Consider the following 21,958-nt stretch of genomic DNA (forward strand, 5'->3'; position numbering starts at 1 on the left):
AAAGGGAAAGCTCTATTAAGACAACAGTTTCTTGACCAGAGCTGAGTGCAGTAGGCAGGGGTGGACTGGCCACTTTCCTGGAGGGCGCCTGATGTACCCTTTGGGGTGGCAGAATCAGACTTTATTAAAAACATTTGTAGATATTTTATTTTTTATTTTTGACTGGCCCATCAAATAGATATGTTTGGATAGCCAGGCAGAAGAGGTATTCCTGTCTGCAATTATGCGTACATCAACAGATTACATCAACAGAGTACATCAACTCTACAATTAAGCAGTCTATCTAAAGGTCAAAATGTGATGGAGACCAACTTTGCACTCTGCTGTTTATAAGAAGAAGTGGCCATCTGATTTGTAAGTCAGTTAGTTTGTAAAAGATTGCCTAAAACAAAGGCGTTTGACACACTTTGAACTGTATCTATTGAATACTTCCGTAGGTTTTACTGCAAATGCATGAGCAATATGCGGCTGTCGCTGAAGCCAGACACCGAAATCGCGCTCTCTAGCGTTTGCAGAGGCACAAGCAAAACACCAGCACGCGACACGCAGCGCGGGCGGAGTCATTATACCGGATGTTGACATTGGCTGTAAGACAGACAACAAAGCAACAACACGATAAGATTTTTTTAAAGAAAGCAAGCCCCTGTGAAGCAACGACATTCTATCGAGGAGAAACCCAATAAATTCAGCAGACTGCAAGAATCCCAACGCGAACCACTGAAAGATATTTTACGGTCAACAGAGTGCGAAGCACAGAAGTCAAGAACAAAAAAAGGTGAGCCTGTGCGCACATTGTTGCTGCTGTCTAAAGGTGTCAGCATTTCCTTGTCAACTTCGCAATAACATGTTAAGGCAGATACGAGTGTTACTCAAGAGTATATCAAAACGAAGCCTATATACACTATTATGAAGTGATGTTGAGCGCAGCTGTTTAGTAGAAGACAGAATAACATGAATATGAATAGTCTCACTATTTGTTTCCCAGACGCAGTTACTATTCACACTGAAATAGCTTTATTTAAACATCTGCTGTGTCACCAAACTACTTTCACCCTCTGTTGGCCTAGTTTGTAGCAGTTGTATTTCCTGCTTTGCTGAATGGCATACAAACTAAACGCAAATTCGACGAAAAAACGCTTTGAAATCATTTGGTTATTGTGATTGCGTAATCTTTAGTAAGGCTGTGATAGTTGTGGATTTGCTTCTCGTCACCTAGGTTACGACTGCTTGTGCACTGCTGTTTTTCTCATCTGGACTGTGTGTTTTGCTGTCATTCCCGACGACTGCGCCCCCCCCCCACGTTTTCTCATCCCTGCGCATAGACGGCATAGCAGCAGACGTATCGCCTGTTATGTTTTCCCTTGAGGTTTGTCATAGAGCCGAACCCAGACGCTTCTGTCTGGCTGCCGCTTTAGTCTGCGGGCCGGCAGTGCTGCGCTGATTGGCTTACATGAAGACCACAGAGCTGGTCTATCACCATTTTTAGCTCACTGAGTGAATCGGTCTTGATTCATGTAGAACTGTGCCCTTACTGAGTGGTTGAACAGAAAGCCCTGTCAGCAAACGTGAACGACATCATCTCATCTAGGGGTTTCATGTTAGTTGAAAACATTACACATGTGAGACTGAGGCCATTGACCGATCGTCGCTTAAAAAGTTTATTTTTTATTTTTTACATGGAGCAGTATACAAATGATTCTGAAAACCAAAATATAGTGATTATATAGAGGTGTCTCTGATCTCTCTTTTAAACCCAAACACTTTTTTTAACCCATCACCCCCTATAAAAAAACAGCCCCCCCGTCACACAGGACCATGGGACGGATCTTTCTGGACCACATTGGTGGGACACGCCTCTTTTCATGTGCCAACTGTGACACCATCTTGACCAACCGCTCCGAGCTGATCTCCACACGATTCACAGGGGCTACAGGACGAGCTTTCTTATTTAACAAGGTTTGTTTTCTCTTTCTCTCTCTCCCTTTCTCTCACACACACACACACTCTCTCTAAAAAACTCACAGACTTTCACTTGTGCCTTTGGGATAGCCTTCTTTGTTTCAACTAGAATCTTCTCACACACAAATTCTCACATAAGTCAGGATTTAAACATTTAAACCAGTGAAATGTCGCGCAACAACAGCTAAGATGGAGTACAGAGCCCTCAGAGTATTTGGATTAATTGTCTGAATAGTCTGAATATGTTGTGTTTGTGTGTGTGTGGGGGGGGGGTGTCATAGAGGTTTGTGTTTGCACATTTACCTGTTCAGGTGGTGAACCTCCAGTACAGTGAGGTGCAGGACCGAGTGATGCTGACGGGTCGGCACATGGTGCGAGACGTCAGCTGCAAGAACTGCAACAGCAAGCTGGGCTGGATCTACGAGTTCGCCACGGAGGACAGCCAGCGCTACAAGGAGGGCCGCGTGATCCTGGAGCGGGCGCTGGTGCGTGAGAGCGAGGGCTTCGAGGAGCACGTGCCCTCAGACAACTCCTGAGTCCGCTCCCCAACCCCAGCCATCCTTATCTGACCTAACCCTCAGCTTGCCATTGAAATGCTCTCACTGTACACAGACACACACACACACACACACTCCAGTGCGAAGATCAGTGTCCTTCAGTGCCACCCTCCAGTGTGTAAGCTTTCTATATCCGTGCGACTAGAGATGCAGTGACTTTGGCTTGAGACCAGCAGTCCCAGTCTTCTTAGGACTCTTCATGACGTGTGACAGTCTTCTTAGGACTCTTCATGATGTGTCACAGTCTCCTTAGGACTCTTCATGATGTGTGACAGTCTCCTTAGGACTCTTCATGATGTGTCACAGTATCCTTAGGACTCTTCATGATGTGTCACAGTCCCAGTCTCCTTAGGACTCTTCATGATGTGTCACAGTATCCTTAGGACTCTTCATGATCTGTCACAGTCTCCTTAGGACTCGTGTCATAGTCTCCTTAGGACTCTTCATGATGTGTCACAGTCGCACCAAAGAGGACTTCGTTCCTAGTGCTCACATTAGAATGAGACCAATCACAAGCTCTGTCTCAAAAGAACCAGGCTGTGCAGGTTGGTTAGAGATCTGCCACACGTCTGGTCAAGGACCAGTAATGGTGTGCTGTATATACATGCATCAGACATGAGGGATTCCATTCGCCCAGCTGCCTTGTGCCTGTTGGTTCTGATTGGCTGTCTTCTTGTGCATATGCTCTCCATGGTACTTGCATGAGGAGAGCACAGGTGTTGAATCACCAGTTTCGTCCGTGGACAACATTACCATCCAGCGCTCATATCATTTACCAGAAATGGACCTGAGCCCTGTCTTTCTTTCTTTCTTTCTTTCTCTCTTTCTTTCTTTCTTTTTCTCTCACTGTCCCTAATGGTATTTAGTGAATCAAAATGCTGTTATCGGTAAAGGTAGATGTGATACCTCTAAAGTAATTTGATTTGTCTAACTGTGGTTTACTGTCAATTCCTGTATTAATGTTTTCATTAATAAATGTGTTCTTGCTGGAAAGATGTCTGGTGTCCGCAGTTTCTCAGCAGACTGTGTTTGAGCGATGAACAACTTGCTTTAGAAACAAAAGGACTTGAGCAGATACCGGCTGTCTTAAAATGTGCCTATGTTTCAGGACAGACTGGCCTCGTGGCGATGCTTCAATGACAGGCTCAATAAAGTGCCAACCCATAGCATATACAGTGTATGTGCCGTGAATGCAGTGTAGGTAATGTATAAACGAATTAATCCAAAATGCTTATCTTCTATGTCAGGATGACAGCTGCAAGACAGCCAAAAGTGTCACCAAATCGACGGAAAAACGGCAGGCTGGAAGGTTTAGGCGTGTCTAAACTTCATGGGACAGAAGAATGCATTAGAGTTGTAAATATTGCGGAAACCACAACCAATCAGACTCCATGGAATGATGAAATGACCTCCAATGTTAGCAAGCAGAATATAAGCTAGTGGCACATTAATGGCATTGCACAGGAGGAGTTAAATGGATGGTTCATGAATGAACAGTTTATTACTTAAACGTTACACACATCAACCAAACTGAATGTAATATGGGAATCAATCAATGAGTAAAACTGTAAATAATAACAACAACTGAATAAACAGGTTGGCTGCCAATTAATCCAAATATGATTAAGTGACCAAAAAAACCTGATAAACCATGAATGCATCAATTGCAAAGAAAATAAACCCAACCTGCATGAGTGAAAAAGAGATGAGATGGGGAGAAATAAAGGGGACATGAAGAGAGAGTGGAAGATAGTAAGAGTAAGAGCGAGAGAGGGAATGTGTAAGAGTTAAGGCGGGAGGGTGGAGGAGAGTGAACGTGGAACATAATCATTGCTGAGAGGACATGGATAAAATAACACCACAGTGAAAGGTGAAAACAACAACAAATGATGGCGGCCAAACATGTGATGAAATACTTGAAATGCACAATCAACAAGGATTTATGCTATAAGAAAAGTGAAGAGGCACTTAAACTTGTGGCATGGAACATGGAAATCAAAGAAGCAGCCAACAGTTGCGTTATCCACATGTGAAGCTGAATATATGGCTTTGGCTGCGACTACTCAAGAATGTCTATACCTTTTACAACTTTGAAATGGATAGTGAGTGTAAATATGTACATGTGCAAAAAAGTTTAGCTTGAGAAGTTTAGAAAACGTTTTGGAATGTAGCCTAAGCTGCCAAACAAACGCCAAATGTGACAGATTGTTTTCTTTTTGATTATTATTATTGTAAATTTTTCCTGTATACTGTATGAGAGCAAGTGGGGGTGTTGAATTGATTGGGGTAGTCGCTCAGTCAAGTAGCACTGAGGCTTACTGTCTGTTTTAGTAACCTGACCTTATCCGGCATAACTGGTAGCTGTATGAATTGAGTAACTTGTATAACATTAAAGACTGTTTACTATTTCTAAAGTCCGTTGTGCTGCCTCGTTATGTGTGCATTCTCCCAACTAAAAGAACCTGACTACATTCTAGGTTTATTACAATATAAATCTATTGTGGTGTCAATGCCAGCAAGGAGGAAGTCCACCTGACGTAGCTTTGGGTAATTGTGTTGTGGAATTCTCAGTAAACAGGAAATGTAACTCAAAAAGGAAAATATAAAGTTTTCCGGGAAATTTGCAATAATGCCATCATGCCATCAGAATAATTTGTGTGTGTCCATGAATGTTAAGGTCATGTTTATGGTTCTTGAGCAAATGCATACACCCAGTGACATACCTATTGTAATGTGGCACGGTGGCTCAGGTGCTGCACTGCTGCCTTACAGCAAGAAGGTCATGGGTTTGATTCCTGCACGGGGCACTGTTGGCTCTGGGGGGCAGGTCCTCCCCAGACCTTCAGTGCTCAGGTGGGCTATCTCCCGGGCCTTTGTGTGTGGAGTTTGCATGTTATCCCCGTGTTCACAAGGGGTTTCCTCCAATAAGAACCCCAACAGAAAAAACATGCAAATCAGAACATTCTCCTGAGACGGACGGTTCACTTGGTCCCCAGGCGCTGAAAAGCTGCCCACTGCTCCTGGAGGGTCTTGGAGGAAGGACAGTCCAGGATGGGTGAAATCCAGAGTGTACATTTCACAGCGACCTCAGGCCTGCATGTGTGTGTGTGTGTGTGTGTGTGTGTGTCCTGTGTTGCCTACATAAAATCCATGTGTGTGTCGCTTGTGGCAATGAAAACTGACTGAAGTCAGCCTTGTTTGTTTTGTTTGTTAAGTCAGATGTCAGAATGTGTTTAACTAACTCATAACTTGTATAACTAACAATGCTAATGGGCGCTGCTGTGAGTACACACAATAGAGGGCTTTTGGTGTGAGAAGATGAGAGAGAGGTCCTCTGATACGCTGCAGTTTGGCCCACTGGCCAGTCTGGGAGTCCATTGTAGATAGATAGATAGATTGATACTTTATTTATCCCTGAGGACATTTTAGAATTGTGTAGATTTGACCAATTTTAGAGTGTTTTGTGTCTTGCGCAGCTCCCCAACAAAAAATACACTTGGGCCCTTATTTTGGGAGTTACTATTCCCTGACACACTCTTGGATCTCAAAGCCCACTGCTAACCGCTCTGCTCTAAGGGAATGGCACCCTTGATGAGTTCTGTTCAGTGGGAGTTCATTCTACATGAACCATATATTGCAGGGCACAGTAGTGTTGATGTTGTCACCAATCTTTGGCATTTGCACAAATCAACGCTTTCAGTCAAGGCCAAAGTGGTAGTCTACAGTAGTCATATCTTGTGGAATATACATATATAATAATAATATATTGTAATAATATAATGGTATACATCTATTGTGGTGTCAATGCCAGCAAGGAGGAAATCCTCCTGACGTAGCTTTGGGTAAGTGTGTTGTGGAATTCTCAGTTGACAGGAAATGTAACTCAATCAGGGAAAAATAAATGTGTCCAGGAAATTTTGCGATAATGCCATCATGCCATCAGAACAATGAGTGTGTGTCTATGAATGCTAAGGTCATGTTTATGGTTCTTAAGCAAATGCATACACCCAGTGACATACTTAATGTAAGTCAGATGTCAGAATGTGTGTGTGTGTGTGTGTGTGTGTGTGTTTTGTGTTTAGAGTACACATACACGTTGCTGTGGTCAGGAGAGAATAAAGCTATATTCAATACAATGTGTATTCGATGCTCTGTACTGGTATGAGTGAGGGTGAGGCCTGATACTTAAGCATAGCTTGGATGCAAGGCGTCAGCTGGTATGCCAACATGTTTGAGGAAAGGAGATCAGTTCACTGATAAGGACTCACCACAAATCATGACTCAAAGAAGACGGAAGCAGACAGTTGCCTTTTTTCCTAAGAAGAGAATTACCTCAGATCGGTGTTATTATTAGCCAGGAGGTTGTGGGCGGGTGTGGACTGTAGTGGTGCATGAAAAGTGGCTGGCAGCCCAATAACCTTTAGAAGACTCAAGAGCCAGCGATGAGATGTGCAAAAAGAAGCTGAGCGATGACAACCTGTGCTGTGCTGTGCTACATGTGCTTGGTGATAGTGGCGACATGGGGGAGTCTAGAATGTTCACGCTATACTGAGCCGCTCGTGGCCACGAAGGATGGCGACATCATCGTCGGCGGAATCTTCCCTGTGCACGAAAGCGTCGACTTCAAAGACAACTACGATGGAAGGCCGTCCGACCGAACGTGTACCAGGTGAGAATATGCCGTTACGAGTCTTACAGGTACGGTGGCTTGCAAAAGTATTCAGTCGCCCTGAAAGTTATCACCACCAATCTGTTTTACAGACCATACAGTATTTACAGATATTTTTCCAATCAGTATTGTCACTGTGAACACATATAAATGCATTACAAATAAATGAATGAAAAACTAAAATATTCAGTTTGTATTCAACTCCTATACATGAATCCTTGGCAGAGAGGCCCAGCAATAACAGTCTTTTGAAGTGAGAGAGTACCAGCTTTGCACATTGTTCCACTGTGTCTCCCCCATTCTGTTTGGTAGAATGTATGTAGAACATCTAGGTTGATGGGATCAGGGGCGTTACTAGGGGGTGCAGCAGGTGCGGTCGTACCTGGGCCCGTGGGTTTAGGGGGCCCGCAGCCGGGGCCCATAGACATAATGTATTTATCTCAATCTAAATAGTTTAAATAGCCAAGTTGCATTATCAAAAAATACTTATGTGTACCCACATTCAGGGAAAAAATTACAGTGACAAGTGTTTTAGGCAGAATATATACAGTATGTGCGAAGGGAGGGGTGTGGTGGCGGTTTCAAACATGACAAAAAAAGGGTATGGGGTTGTAAAATGTTTGGGAACCACTGCTTACGCCACTGACTAGGGCCCGTCAATAGCCTCACCTGGGCCTGTTGTGACTAAGTTACGCCACTGGATGGGATTGTAGTCCTGGACTGTTGTGCCGATGATTCTCATTCAGATGGCTTTGACTGAATCCTTCTGAAATATATCTTCATTCACTCTGTCACTTCAAATCCTAGCTGATGACCCTTAAACAGAGTGTTTTTATATCCAGAAGGAGATCCCTTCTTACCCTAACCACTCATAGGAAGTAACTAAATTAAAAGTAATTTGTGAACAATTTTCTATCTGCCTTAATCGTGAACTCATTTAAAAGTACAGGGGTTTGAATACTTATGTAGTAAATGTATTAGTAGTGGTGTAGTAGTAGTGTATTTCAGGTTTACTTTTTTTTTTTTAAGTTAGCAGACAAATTATTTATTTTGCCTGATTCTAGAGCATGAAGGCTAACAATACAAATGCAGATTGGGGGATTTTGTGTAAGAATCTTTTGTGATGAAAAGGGTGATGGTTTTCAGGGGGTTTGAAAATGTTTAAAAGCCACTATAGGTCAAAACAGTACAATATGGATAAGAATAGTTTTCTGTGAAAGCATATTGAAATCGAGAATTGTCAAGAATTCCAGTTCCTAGCATTCTAAATAGCATTCAGGTACACTTACCAAAGTACAGAATAGTGTAATGGGAAAATGAACTATGACTGAGCCTATATTACAAAACTAAACCAGCTACCAAATATGGATATGACAAAACATGGATTCACTTAGTTGTAAACACAGATGAATTCAAATTAATTAGGAGGTTGACAGTAGAATACTTCTTTAAAAACTGTACACAACATTTTCTTATATACTTATACTTCCTATGATAGTAGAGGTGATGTTCCATTGTAGATCCTACACCTGATAGTGACCAAAACACATGAAACATGAACTGGTTTGGCATGGTTTGTAGCAAAACAGTTTAAAAATAGCTGACCAGGAAGTGAGATAATTGTATCTATGTGACGTACACACACATCATTTATGAAATGAGATATGCTGCCATGGAACCTTAAAGCACGGAGGTATTCCTGAATTCTGTAGTTATTTCGTAGCTTCATTGTTCTCTCCCTTGCACGTCGCTTTGGATAAAAGCGTCTGCTGAATGACTGTTAATGGAATGGTTTTGTTGAATGCAATTCCATTCCAAGTTTTTAAATCTTATTGCCATGAAATGTAGAACATTGCTAACAATTTTATATTTATTGGCTATGATAAACATAATCTGTGTAAAATGGACTGTACGGCACTAAGTCCATGTCCTCACGACTCAAGTGTCACCAACTTCAATTTAATGTTGCTATTGCTGACTTCTGCTGCAACTGCAGCTACTGGTTCAAAAAGTGATGTCTTAATACATTGAAAATCTGAAAAGACTACTAATTAATAGCATTTTTTTATATTACAGTGTATATGTTGTTAGTGATCAATAATTTTGATTTCATACATTCTAAAGGGGAAAATTACTGAGAGAGTAATTTCTCAAATGTTTTTTGTAAATCCGTATACCATTTGTAAATATACATCATACTTTGCTTGTGCATTTGTCGTGAAATGTCATTTGTATCAGTGGAAGATGGGATGAATGCCTGGGATGGATGATCCATAAACGCAGATTCAACAATTCACACACAAAATTACAGATTTAAAAATTACAAATATGAGGTATTTTTACAAATGCTAAATTATGTACAACTATATATACATTTCTGCAAATCATAGTACTTTTATTTAAATGAGAATTTAAGTCCCAGATAAGATAAATAAGAAGGATAAGATAAAGGAGAAGGATTCTCCTCATATGACACCTTCAGTACCTGACTCTCAGGTTTTGTGCCCCAGAGCAGGGTGCATACAGTCCCATTGGCACCACCTGAGCTGAGGTCACTGCTTATCCATGGCCTCCCTATAATACCTCCTTGGTGTGAACCCCTGTCAGGTCCCCGCGGAGCTCTGCTCCGGCCACGCCCCCTTTAGCTCACTAACTCTCCCTAATCTGCACGTTCACCAGCGGCACTCCGGCAATCACACAAACACATACAGCTGTCCCACTAGCCTCACTCATCTGCAACACGTTCACAGTCACGTAAGGACTTATCATTCACACCTGCATCCGCGATCACCTGCACCCCGTTTGCACTCAGATAATTACTAATCACCCACACCTGTCACAGCCCTTCATATACCCCACACTCCCTGCACTCGGTGTCGGGTATTGTTTGGTGTCACGTTACACTTCGAGCAATCAACCTCACCCAAAGGATTACCTCAGCCTGCTTTCTTCGAGAAGGAATTGTCTCAGTCACGTTTGGTTTATCTGCCTTAGTCTTAGTTTAGCTTACCCCTTTTCCGAGTTTGACTCGTGTTTTGTTTACCTTCAGGTTTTGATAATTATAGTTTGTTTTCAGTCAGAGGTTGCCTCTTTGTTTTCTGTTACGTGTTCTTGTGAACTCGCGCTTTAGTTAAGCCAGCACCTTGAGCCTGCGCCCCTCCTGGGCTGGACTTTCCACCCGGGACGAACGTTCCCTGTTGTACCATCTGCATCCTGTGTTTGCTGTGCTGTATTGATCAATCCGCAAATAAACTTCCTGAAATTTTCGTGGTCCCCGATCTGTTCCGTGACAGCCCCTGTGTTTTCATCCAGATATTCTGTAGCTCGGCTGCTCCAGGCTCTGATGCTGGTTGAAGCCGTGGAGTCCATCAACCGCTCGCCCCTGCTAGGCAACCTAAAGCTGGGCTACCGTATAGTAGACTCCTGCTCGGACGTCCCCTCTGCAGTGGCTGTTACCCAGAGGTTCCTGTATGACTCTGTCTGCCCCCAAGAAGCCTGGAAGAGAAATGGCTGGAACAACACCAGACCCTCTAGACCCGTCAACGTTGTCATAGGAGGGTACCACTCAGAGATCTCCATCGCTGTGGCCAGGCAGCTGTCCATCGATCAAATCCCACAGGTAAAGCCAGTGACAATGAAGGTGGGAGTTATACAGTACCTTTGTCCAATCAGGACGTTTAACCTTTCGAATGGTGTATTCTATACAGTTAGTCTATATTCAATGTATTTGTACGATGTGAAGTAAATTGATATTTGATGGTTTGTTTCGATCAGATCAGTTATGGCTCCACTGCGGGAATTCTGAGTGACAAATCTCGCTTCCCAGCTTTCATGCGGACAGTACCAGAGGACAACTATCAGGCACAGGCAATTGTTGACATCCTGGTGGGCCACGGCTGGAACTGGGTGGGTCTGGTGACCACTGATGGGGACTACGGCCGATATGCCGCCCAACGCTTCCAGTACCATGCAAAGAAAAAAGGCATCTGCATAGCCTTTACTGAGGTGCTGCCGGACATCCTTGATGACACGGATCTGAAACGGGTGATCGGCGAAACCATCCAGAATATCGAAAACGACACTAGAATCAGAGTCATAGTGTCCTTTGCCAAACCGGATCACATGATGTACATCTTTCAGAGCCTCACGCAGAATGCCACGGGCCGCATCTGGATCGCCAGTGACAACTGGGCCTCTTCCGACCGTGCCGTACAGAACCTCACGCTCAATGACATTGGGGTCGTCTTTGGGGTTAACCTGAAATCTGGAAATACATCGAACTTCAAGAAGTATCTGGAGGGCCTGGATCCCGACCCGGAAGCTCACCAGAACAACACCATGCTGAAGTGGTTCCTGTTGAGAGGCAAGGGCAAGGGCATGGCTCAGCCCGAGCTGGGAGAGACGCTGAAGAAGAGCCTTTACCCATACGCCGTGTTCAGTGTGGGGCTGGCGGTCAGAGCCATAGCCAGTGCCCTGGCCGCCCTCTGCGCAAACAGAGACTGCACAGGAGGCAAACGCTTTGAACCCTGGGAGGTGAGTAAACACTGCTCTTCTTCCTCTACTCAATTACAGCATCATATAATATCTCCTTACTTTTGGTTTCATCTTAAACTTGTCTGTAGCTGAAGAGTGCTTTGCGAAAAGCCACATTTGAATATGAATCAAATGGCCCTCAATACAAATTCAATAACCATGGTGACCTCGAAACTGGCTATGATGTCACCCTCTGGAAGCAGAACGGAGACCAGGTGAAAATGCTTGACATCGTGGCCGAGTACAGAATCAAGACCCGTAAGCTCTCCTTTGTGAATGACGGCAACATGAAGATCTACAAAGTTGTGGTAATTCACATCTAACAGTTTCCTACCCATCTACACACATTTTGATATTTCATATCGCATCCAGAACATCAAAAAAAAAAAAAACACTACGCTGCATCTATCATATCACTACTAGTTTTACTCAGAAATTCACCCATGCCACCCAAAAATCATTTACTTTTTGAACGGATCAGCAGGCTTCAACAGAAGGGTCTCCATGCTTTCTTTATGCTGTTGTTCCAGGGTAATATGACCTCTGAATGTTCCCCAAGCTGTGATCCAGGAAGCGTTAGGGTCATACCGAAGGACAAGCAAGTTTGCTGCTTTGAGTGCACGGTATGCCCAAACAACACTTTCTGTAATGATTCAAGTAAGTGGATGTAAATATAAACAATCAAACAAACACACATATACATTTTTTTGTATTGTAAATACATTAAGACACTGTCTTCATCTTGATATTTAAGCTCTGTCCATGACTATGTGCTTTTTTCTACCCTGTTCCAAACTGAAACTATCTGTACAGATGTGTTGAAGTGCCTGCCATGTGAAGACAGTCAGTGGTCTGAAGAGGGCAGCACCATGTGCCTGGACAAAAGATTTGTGTTTTTCAGCTGGAAGGAAGACTTTGCCATCGTCTTGTTGTCGTTCGCTGCGCTGGGCGTGGTCATCACCATGGTGGTGCTGGTGCTGTTCCTGGCTCGGTGGTCCACCCCTGTGGTGAAGGCCTCTGTTGGGCCCTTGTCACTCCTGCTCCTCCTCTCTCTGCTCGGCACATTCACCAGCACCGTGCTCTTCGTTGGCAGGCCCAACGACGTCCAGTGCCAGGCGCGCCAGGTGCTGTTTGGCATCAGCTTCACCTTGTGCGTCTCCTGCATCCTGGTCAAGTCCTTGAAGATCCTCCTGGCTTTCCAGATTGACCCCTCAGTAAAGCGTATTCTGGACAAACTCTTCCAGCCCTACCTGATCATAGCGGCCTGTGTGGCTGTTCAGGTGGCCATCTGTACGGTCTGGCTTATTATCAGCCCTCCTAAAAACAGTGAGGAGTATGAAGGAGGTGGTGTTGTTCTCCTCCAATGCGATGAGAGCTCCTTTCTCTTCTTTGGCCTCATGCTTGGGTACATCGGTCTTCTGTCTCTGATCGGGTTTGCCATTGCCTTTAAAGGCCGGAAGCTGCCAGACTGCTACAACGAGGCAAGATACATAACCTTCGGCTTAGTCATCTACCTCATATGCTTCGTGTTGTTTGGCCCCATTTATGCCCACGCTGCGCCAGGCAAGTTCCTCCCGGCAGTGGAGATGATCGTCATCCTCTTCTCGGCCTATGGCATCCTCGGGGCGCTCTTTCTGCCCAAGTGCTACACCATGTGCTTCAAGAAAGAGTGCAACACCAGGGAGGCCTTCCGCCAGGACGTGCGGAACTATGCTTGTCGGACGAGCCTAGAACCCCCGAGCATCTCACTGAGGGACAGCTCTGACACCGAGGAACATTTCCGTGGCTCAAGCTCCCAGACATCACTGGTTCCCAGGGAGTCATTTGATGGTGTCTCCACATTTGATGGCGTTACGCCGGTATCGGGCATCTCCACCGCACATCTAACTACTGATACACCTGCACCAACAACACCAGAAGCACCACGCTCCCTCATAAACAGGACAAAAAAGGTTCTTGTGAGGCGTGCTACTACAAATTGAAGCACAGATCTACTGCCTAAATATGTTTTATATATTATACATATATTAATATATATATTTCAGTTAATTTACTCTATGTGGTCTTTATAGGAGGTTATCAGACGATGAACACCCGCCTAGGCAGCACAAATGTCTAAATACAAATTATAACTATGAACTTTAACTTATTTAACTAATTCCCTCAGAAGCCTTTATACAGTTTATGTATAATTACATAATGCGTATGTATGTTACGCACAAGAGAGAGTACTGATGCAAATGTATGTTACACGCAAATGAGAGTACTGTGGCAAATGTAGAGTAATGTAGTAAGTAATGTAATGTACACAAATGAAAAGAAAGGCAATAGCATATTTTGCTCAAAAATGAGGCATTTCACTTGTTAATTTAAATCTTAATTTCAATTAAATAATTGCTTAAATTAAAATTATTTAATTGAAGTAATTGTTATGTTATTTCTGTAATCAATTTCCATTGCTGGGCAACCTTGGAAAAATGCAACAATAAATGAATATGTATGTGTTTACAAATATACAATGGCAGTTTTTCTGGTTTTACTTTTTATTTGTATGAGTTTAAGTACAATTAACATTTTAGTTTTATTCTATAAACTACTGACAACATTTTTACCAAATTTCAAATAAAAGTCTTGTCATTAAGTGAATTTATTTGCAGAAAAATGAAAGTTGGTCAAAATAACAAAAAAGATTGAGTGTTTCCAGATCTCAAATAATGCAAAGAAAACATGCTCATATTCACTTTTAAACAACACAAAACTAGTTCTAACTTAGGAAGAGTTCAGAAATCAATATTTGGTGGAATAACCTTGATTTACAATCACAGCTTTCATGTGTCTTGGCATGCTCTCCACCAGTCCTTCACATTGCTATTGGGTGACGTTATACTACTCCTGTTGCAAAAATTCAAGCAGCTCGCCTTTGTTTGATGGCTTGTGACCTTCCATCTTCCTCTTGATCACATTCCACAGGTTTTTAATGGGTTTCAGATCTGGAGATTGGGATAGCCATGACAGGGTCCTGATGTGGTGGTCCTTCATCCACACCTTTACTGGCCTGGCTGTGTGGCATGGAGCATTGCCCTGCTGGAAAAAACACTCCTCAGAGTTGGGGAACATTGTCAGAGCAAAAGGAAGCAAGTCTTTCTTCCAGACTGTGAATTCAGTTCCTGTATTGGCCACCAGAGGGAGAAACTATACAACTTTTTGGACTTCAACTACGTACAGTACCCTCCTGGGAACCAAGAAAAAAAAGTGTCTTTTTTTTTGTGATTTCCTTAAAAATAGTCAACTCCAGATGACACAAGACTTTGGGTTGGTTCTCAGGAGGTTACGTATTATGTGCCCTATTGTGTGTTTAACTAAACCCTTCTCACTTTTATGATGTTTTATCTTTTTTATCATGTATATTTTCACCTTTCTCTATGTTTTTTGTTTTTTTGTTTTCTGCAAGCACCTTTATTCTTCTTATTCAGGTGAGGAGCACTGCAATCAAAAGCTGAGCTTGAAAAAACACAAAGCAGTTTTTCTGGTTGTGCTGTAAAGCCATTTTTCAGTTTCACTGGATTAACTTTCTTTGTTTTGCATCTCATTTCTGGCTTTTAAATATGTCAGCTTCAAAATAATTTTGGTGGTAGACTGACTTGTAATATGGCCTGGTGCGCCTGGTATTGCATCTTTGTAACTTTGGGGTACAGGGCACGATACCTCTTGCGTGATCTACTTAATGCTTTGTATGGACAGCATGGCAGAGGCGATGTTGAAACCAGAAAAGAACAAATTACATTGCATTACATTAAATCTACAGTATATAGTGCTGCAGTGGTTCTACTGTGGCGAGTGCTTTGCAACCAGATCATTTTTCTCTGGACAATGATTGAGTACTGACTGTAGCACTACATTTGAAATACAAATTATTTTTATTGATACCCCATGATGTGTTAAACTGCATTGAAAGGCCACTGCTTCCCAAAGGCTGACTTCCCTCATCGAATTCTCACACAATTTGACAAACATCTCTATCACCTCAGAGTGAGTAAAAAAGGTAATAGTAAGAAAGGTAGCATATGAGCTGTCAGTAAGTAAGACTTTATTTGTATAGCACATTTCATTCAACAGTTGCAGTTCAAAGTGCTTTACATAAAATCAATGAAAACAAGCAGCAAAAGCAATGCATGGAAGGAAATAAGGCAAATATAGGATTTGTCAACATTCGTATCAGAACCTGATATTCCAATAGGCTTCTTGGATTACTATAATCTCGTTATAAAAGTAATGAAAGCAATAAAACCCTTCTGCCTTGTTTGTAAAGTAAAAAGATTTGGAATGTTTCGCTCAGTTGGAACCCTAGTGTTGCTTCATAGATTCTGCCTTTCTTAATCTAATACTTTCCTTACGACGAGGCAAACTAGCTATGTTTGCCGTGCCCAGAGGCCTACCAGGGGACCAGAGATAGCTCTCCCAAATTTGTCCCTCTCAGAGACTGACTAAACCTAGTATAGCCCTAGCTATGTTTGCTGCGCCCAGAGCACCAGGGGACGGAGCTAGCTCTCCTTATTCGTCTCTCGTTAGCGAAATACCTGTGAGAAAAACAGGTATTGAAGCCACAATATGGTTTTCGACACTGCTATGGTACCCTTAAAACAGTTTTCCAGAGAAATAGTAGAGTATACATAGTGGAATAGTGCAAAATAAAATGTATAGTGCAAGTTACAGTGAAATAAAGTATAAATAGTGCAAGATAAAATGAATAAGTTGCTTTGGTAAAAATATAGGTATTTAGCTGCCTTTTGAAAACTGTTACTATTTATCAAAGTGTATTACCATTGAATTAAAAAGCATATTTGCAAGTACAGGTACCACACATGAACATTGAACACATCTGAATGTGTCATCAATGAGCAGAGTAGACTGGAATCTGTCACCATCTCTATCTCTCAGTTCGTTATTACTGAGGTCAAGATATGTTGTCATGTCCGTCCTGACCCCCTTTGTCCTCATCGATAGCAGGGAAGCTCTTTGGTTCTGGTGTCAGGAAACCAGGTGTCAGAGGCAAGACGAATACGCCAGATTCCGGAGATGTTCGTCCTTGGTAAGACTTCTCATCCTTCGGTCCCAGGGAGGGCTCAGAGCTCGAGCTACTCAGGGAACTTCTGAAGGAGCCGTTGAGGGAGCTGTTGAGAGAGGAGCCACCGAAGGAGTCACTGGAGAAGCTGTGCTTGTAAGGAGGTGCATCTGAGGAGGTGCTCTGCGCCTTCGAGTCGCACGATTTCTTCCTTGTGCTGCGGTGGACGAAATCCCATATCTTGCGCTGGAACACTTCACGGGTGTTGCTTTTACTCTTGAAGCAGATGACGTAGCACTTGGGGATGAAGTGACAGCAGAGGATGGCATAGGCAGAGATGAGGATCACGATCATCTCCACCGCCGGGAGGAAAACGCCCGCTCTGGCCTGGGCGTAGACGGGGCCAAACACCACCCAGCATATGAGGTAGATGACCATGCTGAAGCTGATGAATTTGGCGTCGTTGTAGCAGTTTGGCAGCTTCCGGCCCATAAAGGCAATGACAAATCCAATCAGGCCTAGGAGGGCGTTATATGCCAGCATGAGACCGAAGTAGAGGAAGTAGCCCTCGTCACACCTCAGGAGAATCAGACCTGGTCCGTATGGCTCCTTGATGGCGTGGGGAGGGCTTAAAATGAGCCAGACCGAGCAGATAACAACCTGGAGAGCCACACAGGCTGCTATGATCAGGTAGGGCTGGTAAAGACGGTCTAGGACTTGCTTTACAGAGGGGTCAATCTGGAAGGCCAGGAGGATCTTCAAGGACTTGACCAGGATGCAGGAGACGCACAAGGTGAAGCTGATGCCAAACAGCACCTGGCGCGCCTGGCACTGGAGGTCGTTGGGCCTGCCCACGAAGAGCACGGTGCTGGTGAAGGTGCCGAGCAGAGAGAGGAGGAGCAGGAGTGAGAAGGGCCCAACAGAGGCCTTCACCACAGGGGTGGACCACCGAGCCAGGAACAGCACCAGCACAATCAGGGTGATGACCACGCCCAGCGCGGCTAACCACAACAAGACGATCGCAAAATCTTCCCTCCAGCTGAAAAACACGACTCTTTTGTCCAGGCACATGATGCTGCCCTCCTCAGACCATTGGTTTAGACCACACTTTATACACTCCTCTACACCTGCAGACAGTTAAGAGTAGGAAAGGGACACAAACTATTAATTCAAAGGATTGTAATGTGTACATATTATATATATGGAAGTACATGTGAATGTGATATAGGTGAATGCGGTTATGTGTATGTGTACTATATGTATATGTGTATGTGTTTAGTTTTCCATTACTCTATAAACAGTGTTTGTATGTGTGCGTGTGTGTGTGTGTGTGTGTGTGTGTGTGTGTGTGTGTGTGTGTGTGTGTGTGTGTGTGTGTGTGTGTGTGTGTGTGTGTGTGTGTGCGCGTGCGCGCGCCATGTACATACTTGATTCATTGCTATAAGTGTTGTTGCTGCATTTGGTACATTCAAAGCAGCAAACAGGCCTATCCCTATTCACGACCTTCCTGTAACCCCATGCACAGTCGTCAGAGCACCTGGATGTTACATTTCCCTGAGAGACAAAGAAACAGTGCTTAAGACATTTACCAAAAGCTGGGAAAATTAGATTAGATTCATAAATTCACTTCAGAAATGAAATAAATTTGAAATTAAAAAAGAGATTTAAATATTACAAAATATAATAATAAAGACATTTGATAAATACACAAAAAAAAATGTAGCTGCTGAACATTTTTTTGAAGGTAACCGTGATTGCTACATTTTGTTTGACATTTTGCATTAATAACAGAATAATATACAAAACAGTTGCAGAACTTAGTAGTTATGCAATGATACACTCTAAACCTAAATTTAATTACATGAATTTTACAATTACATTATGTGAAATATAGAAATCTTTGGAGGAAGATGATTAATTTTACTTACTGTTAAGCTGAAGACCTTCTGTTGTCCATTTTCCACAAAGTACAGCTTGCGAGAGGTGATGTTGTACTTAGCCACGATGTCATGCACATCCACACCCACACCTTCTTTGTTCTTCCTCCAAAGTACAAGGTCATACCCAGAATTAAGGTCACCACGTTTGTCAAAGCTGTACGTATTTCCATCTATTCCAAAGGTAGCTTTCCTCAAGGCGTGCTTCAGCTACATCAACAAACCAACAACAAAAAGAACAAAAAAAGGCAAACATACATATTAAGAGAGGAATCAACTGAAATAGACCAACATCTACATGGAAAGAGTAAGCTCAGAAAGCTGGGTTGACTCACCTCCCAGGGTTTAAAGTTTTTCCCTCCTGTGCAGTCTCTGTTTGCGCAGAGGTCGGCCACGGCATTGGCTATGGCTCTGACCGCCAGCCCCACACTGAACACGGCGTATGGGTAAATGCTCTTCTTCAGTGTCTTTCCCAGCTCGGGCTGAGCCATGCCCCTGCCCTTGCCCTCTTCCAACAGGAACCACTGCAGCATGGTGTTGTTCCGGTGAGCATCCGGGTCGGGATTCAGGCCCTCCAGATACTTCTCGATGTGTGCAGTTTTTGCAGATTTCAAGGTAACCCCGACAACGACCCCAACATCAGTGAGGTCGGCGTTCTGGAGCACACGCTGAGAAGTGGCCCAGTTGTCACTGGCGATCCAGACTCGGCCCGTGGCATTCGGTGTCAATTTCTGCATGATGTACATCATGTGGTCCGCCTTTGCAAAGGACACCACAGCACGGGCTTTGGGATTGTCCTCCAAAAACTTGATTGTGCTTCTGATGCCATCCTCGAGCTCAGTGTCATCGAGTATATCTGGCAGCACCACACTGAACGTTACGCAGATGCCTTGTTTCTCAGCGTGTTGCCGGAAGCGTTGGGCGGCATATCGGCCGTAGTCCCCATCAGTGGTCACCAGGCCCACCCAGGTCCAGCCATGCCCCACCAGGATGTCAACAATTGCCTGTGCCTGAAAGTTGTCCTCTGGTACTGTCCGCATGAAAGCTGGGAAGCGAGATTTGTCACTCAGAATTCCTGTGGTGGAGCCGAAACTGATCTGATTGGAACACATCATGTGACATTTTAGTGTATTAGAGGGGAATGGTGTAGATAACCCTGTTTATCTATTGTGAAATGTAATATTTTTCATTATGGAAAGTTGAAGGATTCTACTCTACTAATGAGATGTCAAACTCTTACGGTGCTATATCATGCATCCACTTTAGTATATTAGAGGGGAATGGTATTAAAAAGTGACATTTTTAATTTGCATAGAAAAAAAATGTGTCACTAATACTTGCTTTACCTGTGGGATTTGATTGATGGACAGCTGCCTGGCCACAGCGATGGAGATCTCTGAGTGGTACCCTCCTATGACAACGTTGACGGGTCTAGAGGGACCGGTGTGACTGCTGATGTTCCAGCGATCTCTCTCCCGGGCTTCTTGGGAGCAGACAGAGTTGACATCCAGGTACCTCTGGGTAACAGCCACAGCAGTGGTGACGTCCGAGCAGGAGTCTACTATACGGTAGCCCAGCGTCAGGTTGCCTAGCAGGGGCGAGCGGTTGATGGACTCCACGGCTTCAACCAGCATCAGGGCCTGGAGCAGCCGAGACTCAGAATATCTGGATGAACACACAGGGTGTCTGAATTAAGACATACTAACATAACATTGCAAAACCATACTTTTTGTTAGCAAACATTTGTCCATCAATGATTTTTTTTTTTTTTTAATCTGTTGGGTTAAAGTATTTAAAAGTTTTTTTGCACATAATTATCATTATTATTATTATCATTGTTGTTTTTGTTATTATTATTATAAATACATTCATATCTGTCCCTATGTTTCCACTATGCTTATTTGTGAAGGACTTCTTGCTCACCTGGTGCAGTTTCGCTCAGAAGGCTCCCCGTCTTTGCCGTCTGTGAAGTTAACACTCTCGTGCACTGGGAAGAGTCCCCCGATGATGATGTCACCATCTTTTGTGGCCATGAGTGGTTCAGTGTAACATGAACACTCAAGATACCCCACACTCACCATGATCACCAAACACCGGTACCACTGTCTAATGTCCCCCATCCTCTCTCACTGTCTCAGGGTTAGTGTTCCACTCAGTGTGAATGTAATCCACTCCTCTGACACTCCTGGCAGACTGTGGCAACAGAGGGAGTGTCACTGCTTATTTTACAAGAAGTTGCTGGGAGTTGCTTCCTTTCTGACTCTATGCCCAGTTGGGCACTGACCCAAAAGATGTCCTTCCTCGTTTGTCAACCTGTCTTCAGACTGAAACCGCAAATGCAAGACAAATAAATATTACAGTCTATATACCTCTGCTCTTCACCCCACAAGAGAGAGGGAGAGAGATAGGGAGAGAGGGAGAGAAAGGGAGAGAGGGAGAGAGAGGGAGAGGGACAAAAGAGAGAGAGAGGGAGAGAGAGGAAGAGAGGGAGAGAGAGTGAGAGAGGAAGAGAGGGAGAGAGAGGGAGAGAAGAAGTTGTGAAATCTATGTGGAAAAAGTCAAATAAGGGCTACTTTGGGAGAATGTTGACACTCAATGGCTTCTCACTGACCACCATCCCAAGTGACTATGATCAGGACTTTTCACTCAACACTCACAAGAAACAGATCTTAATAAACACATGTCTTTCACCAACGTAATATTGCCCAAATCTGGAAGGTCCTATCCTTATATATTGCAGATAAGCTAATCCATGCATTTGTCACTTCACCGCTTGACCACTGCAATGCTTTATTCCCCAGGTGCAGTAACCCCTCACTAAAGAGTCTCCATTTGATGCAAAACGCAGCCGGTCGCACATTTACTAGAACTGAAAATGTGAAAACATTTCTCCTGTGCTCTCCCTCTCTATGTTTAGATCTCGTATACACCATCTTGTATGTATCAGCTCATCTTGTGGGTACCACATGTATGCTAGTCCTGTCTCGTGAATAAATTGATCTGCTTACTCCTGATTCTCTGTCTCCTTCTATCCTCCCTTCCCTTCTGCCCCCCTTCCTTTTCCATCTCTCTTCCTGGCCGGCTCCAAGCAGATGGGTCCCCCCTTATGAGCTGGGTTCTGTTAAGGGGAGTTTTTCCTTGCCTTACTTGCTCTAGGGCAGTGGTTCTTAACCTTATTGGAGGTACTGAACCCTGCAAGGTTCATCTGTGCATTCACCGAACCCTTCGTTATTGGAAAAAT

The 21,958-nt window shown here is 43.6% G+C and overlaps 2 protein-coding genes and 1 pseudogene across 3 annotated transcripts; 2 read left to right on the plus strand and 1 right to left on the minus strand.

The window, feature by feature from the left end:
* The first annotated feature begins 610 nt into the window (after positions 1-610).
* On the plus strand, positions 611-2,779 carry LOC308377611 (protein yippee-like 5). The gene is made up of 3 exons (XM_080854333.1): positions 611-775; positions 1,796-1,956; positions 2,271-2,779. Exons 2-3 carry the CDS (start codon positions 1,816-1,818, stop codon positions 2,493-2,495), a joined length of 366 nt encoding a protein of 121 aa, XP_080710459.1. The 5' UTR covers positions 611-775; positions 1,796-1,815; the 3' UTR covers positions 2,496-2,779.
* Positions 2,780-6,958: 4,179 nt separating this feature from the next.
* On the plus strand, positions 6,959-13,700 carry LOC308377750 (G-protein coupled receptor family C group 6 member A-like; annotated as a pseudogene). Its single transcript has 6 exons — positions 6,959-7,185; positions 10,498-10,804; positions 10,960-11,718; positions 11,808-12,026; positions 12,249-12,375; positions 12,532-13,700. The product of its transcript is annotated as a G-protein coupled receptor family C group 6 member A-like (transcript).
* A 2,972-nt stretch (positions 13,701-16,672) lies between these two features.
* On the minus strand, positions 16,673-20,837 carry LOC308376967 (G-protein coupled receptor family C group 6 member A-like; the record flags this gene model as incomplete). The annotated part of the gene is made up of 6 exons (XM_080853480.1): positions 16,673-17,907; positions 18,208-18,334; positions 18,709-18,927; positions 19,053-19,814; positions 20,064-20,382; positions 20,641-20,837. The coding sequence occupies 6 exons, from the start codon at positions 20,835-20,837 to the stop codon at positions 16,673-16,675; spliced, it is 2,859 nt and encodes a 952-aa protein (XP_080709606.1).
* Between the last annotated feature and the right edge of the window lie 1,121 nt (positions 20,838-21,958).

The sequence above is a fragment of the Sprattus sprattus genome (assembly GCF_963457725.1).
Source record: "Sprattus sprattus genome assembly, chromosome: 16".
Classification (NCBI taxonomy): Eukaryota; Metazoa; Chordata; class Actinopteri; order Clupeiformes; family Clupeidae; genus Sprattus; species Sprattus sprattus.

Bases quoted from the DNA above. Each gene is read 5' to 3' on its own strand.
- LOC308377611 (XM_080854333.1), top strand. From the start codon at position 1,816: ATGGGACGGATCTTTCTGGACCACATTGGTGGGACACGCCTCTTTTCA. The intron at 1,957-2,270 runs GTTTGTTTTCTC...TTACCTGTTCAG, and splicing joins GAGCTTTCTTATTTAACAAG to GTGGTGAACCTCCAGTACAG.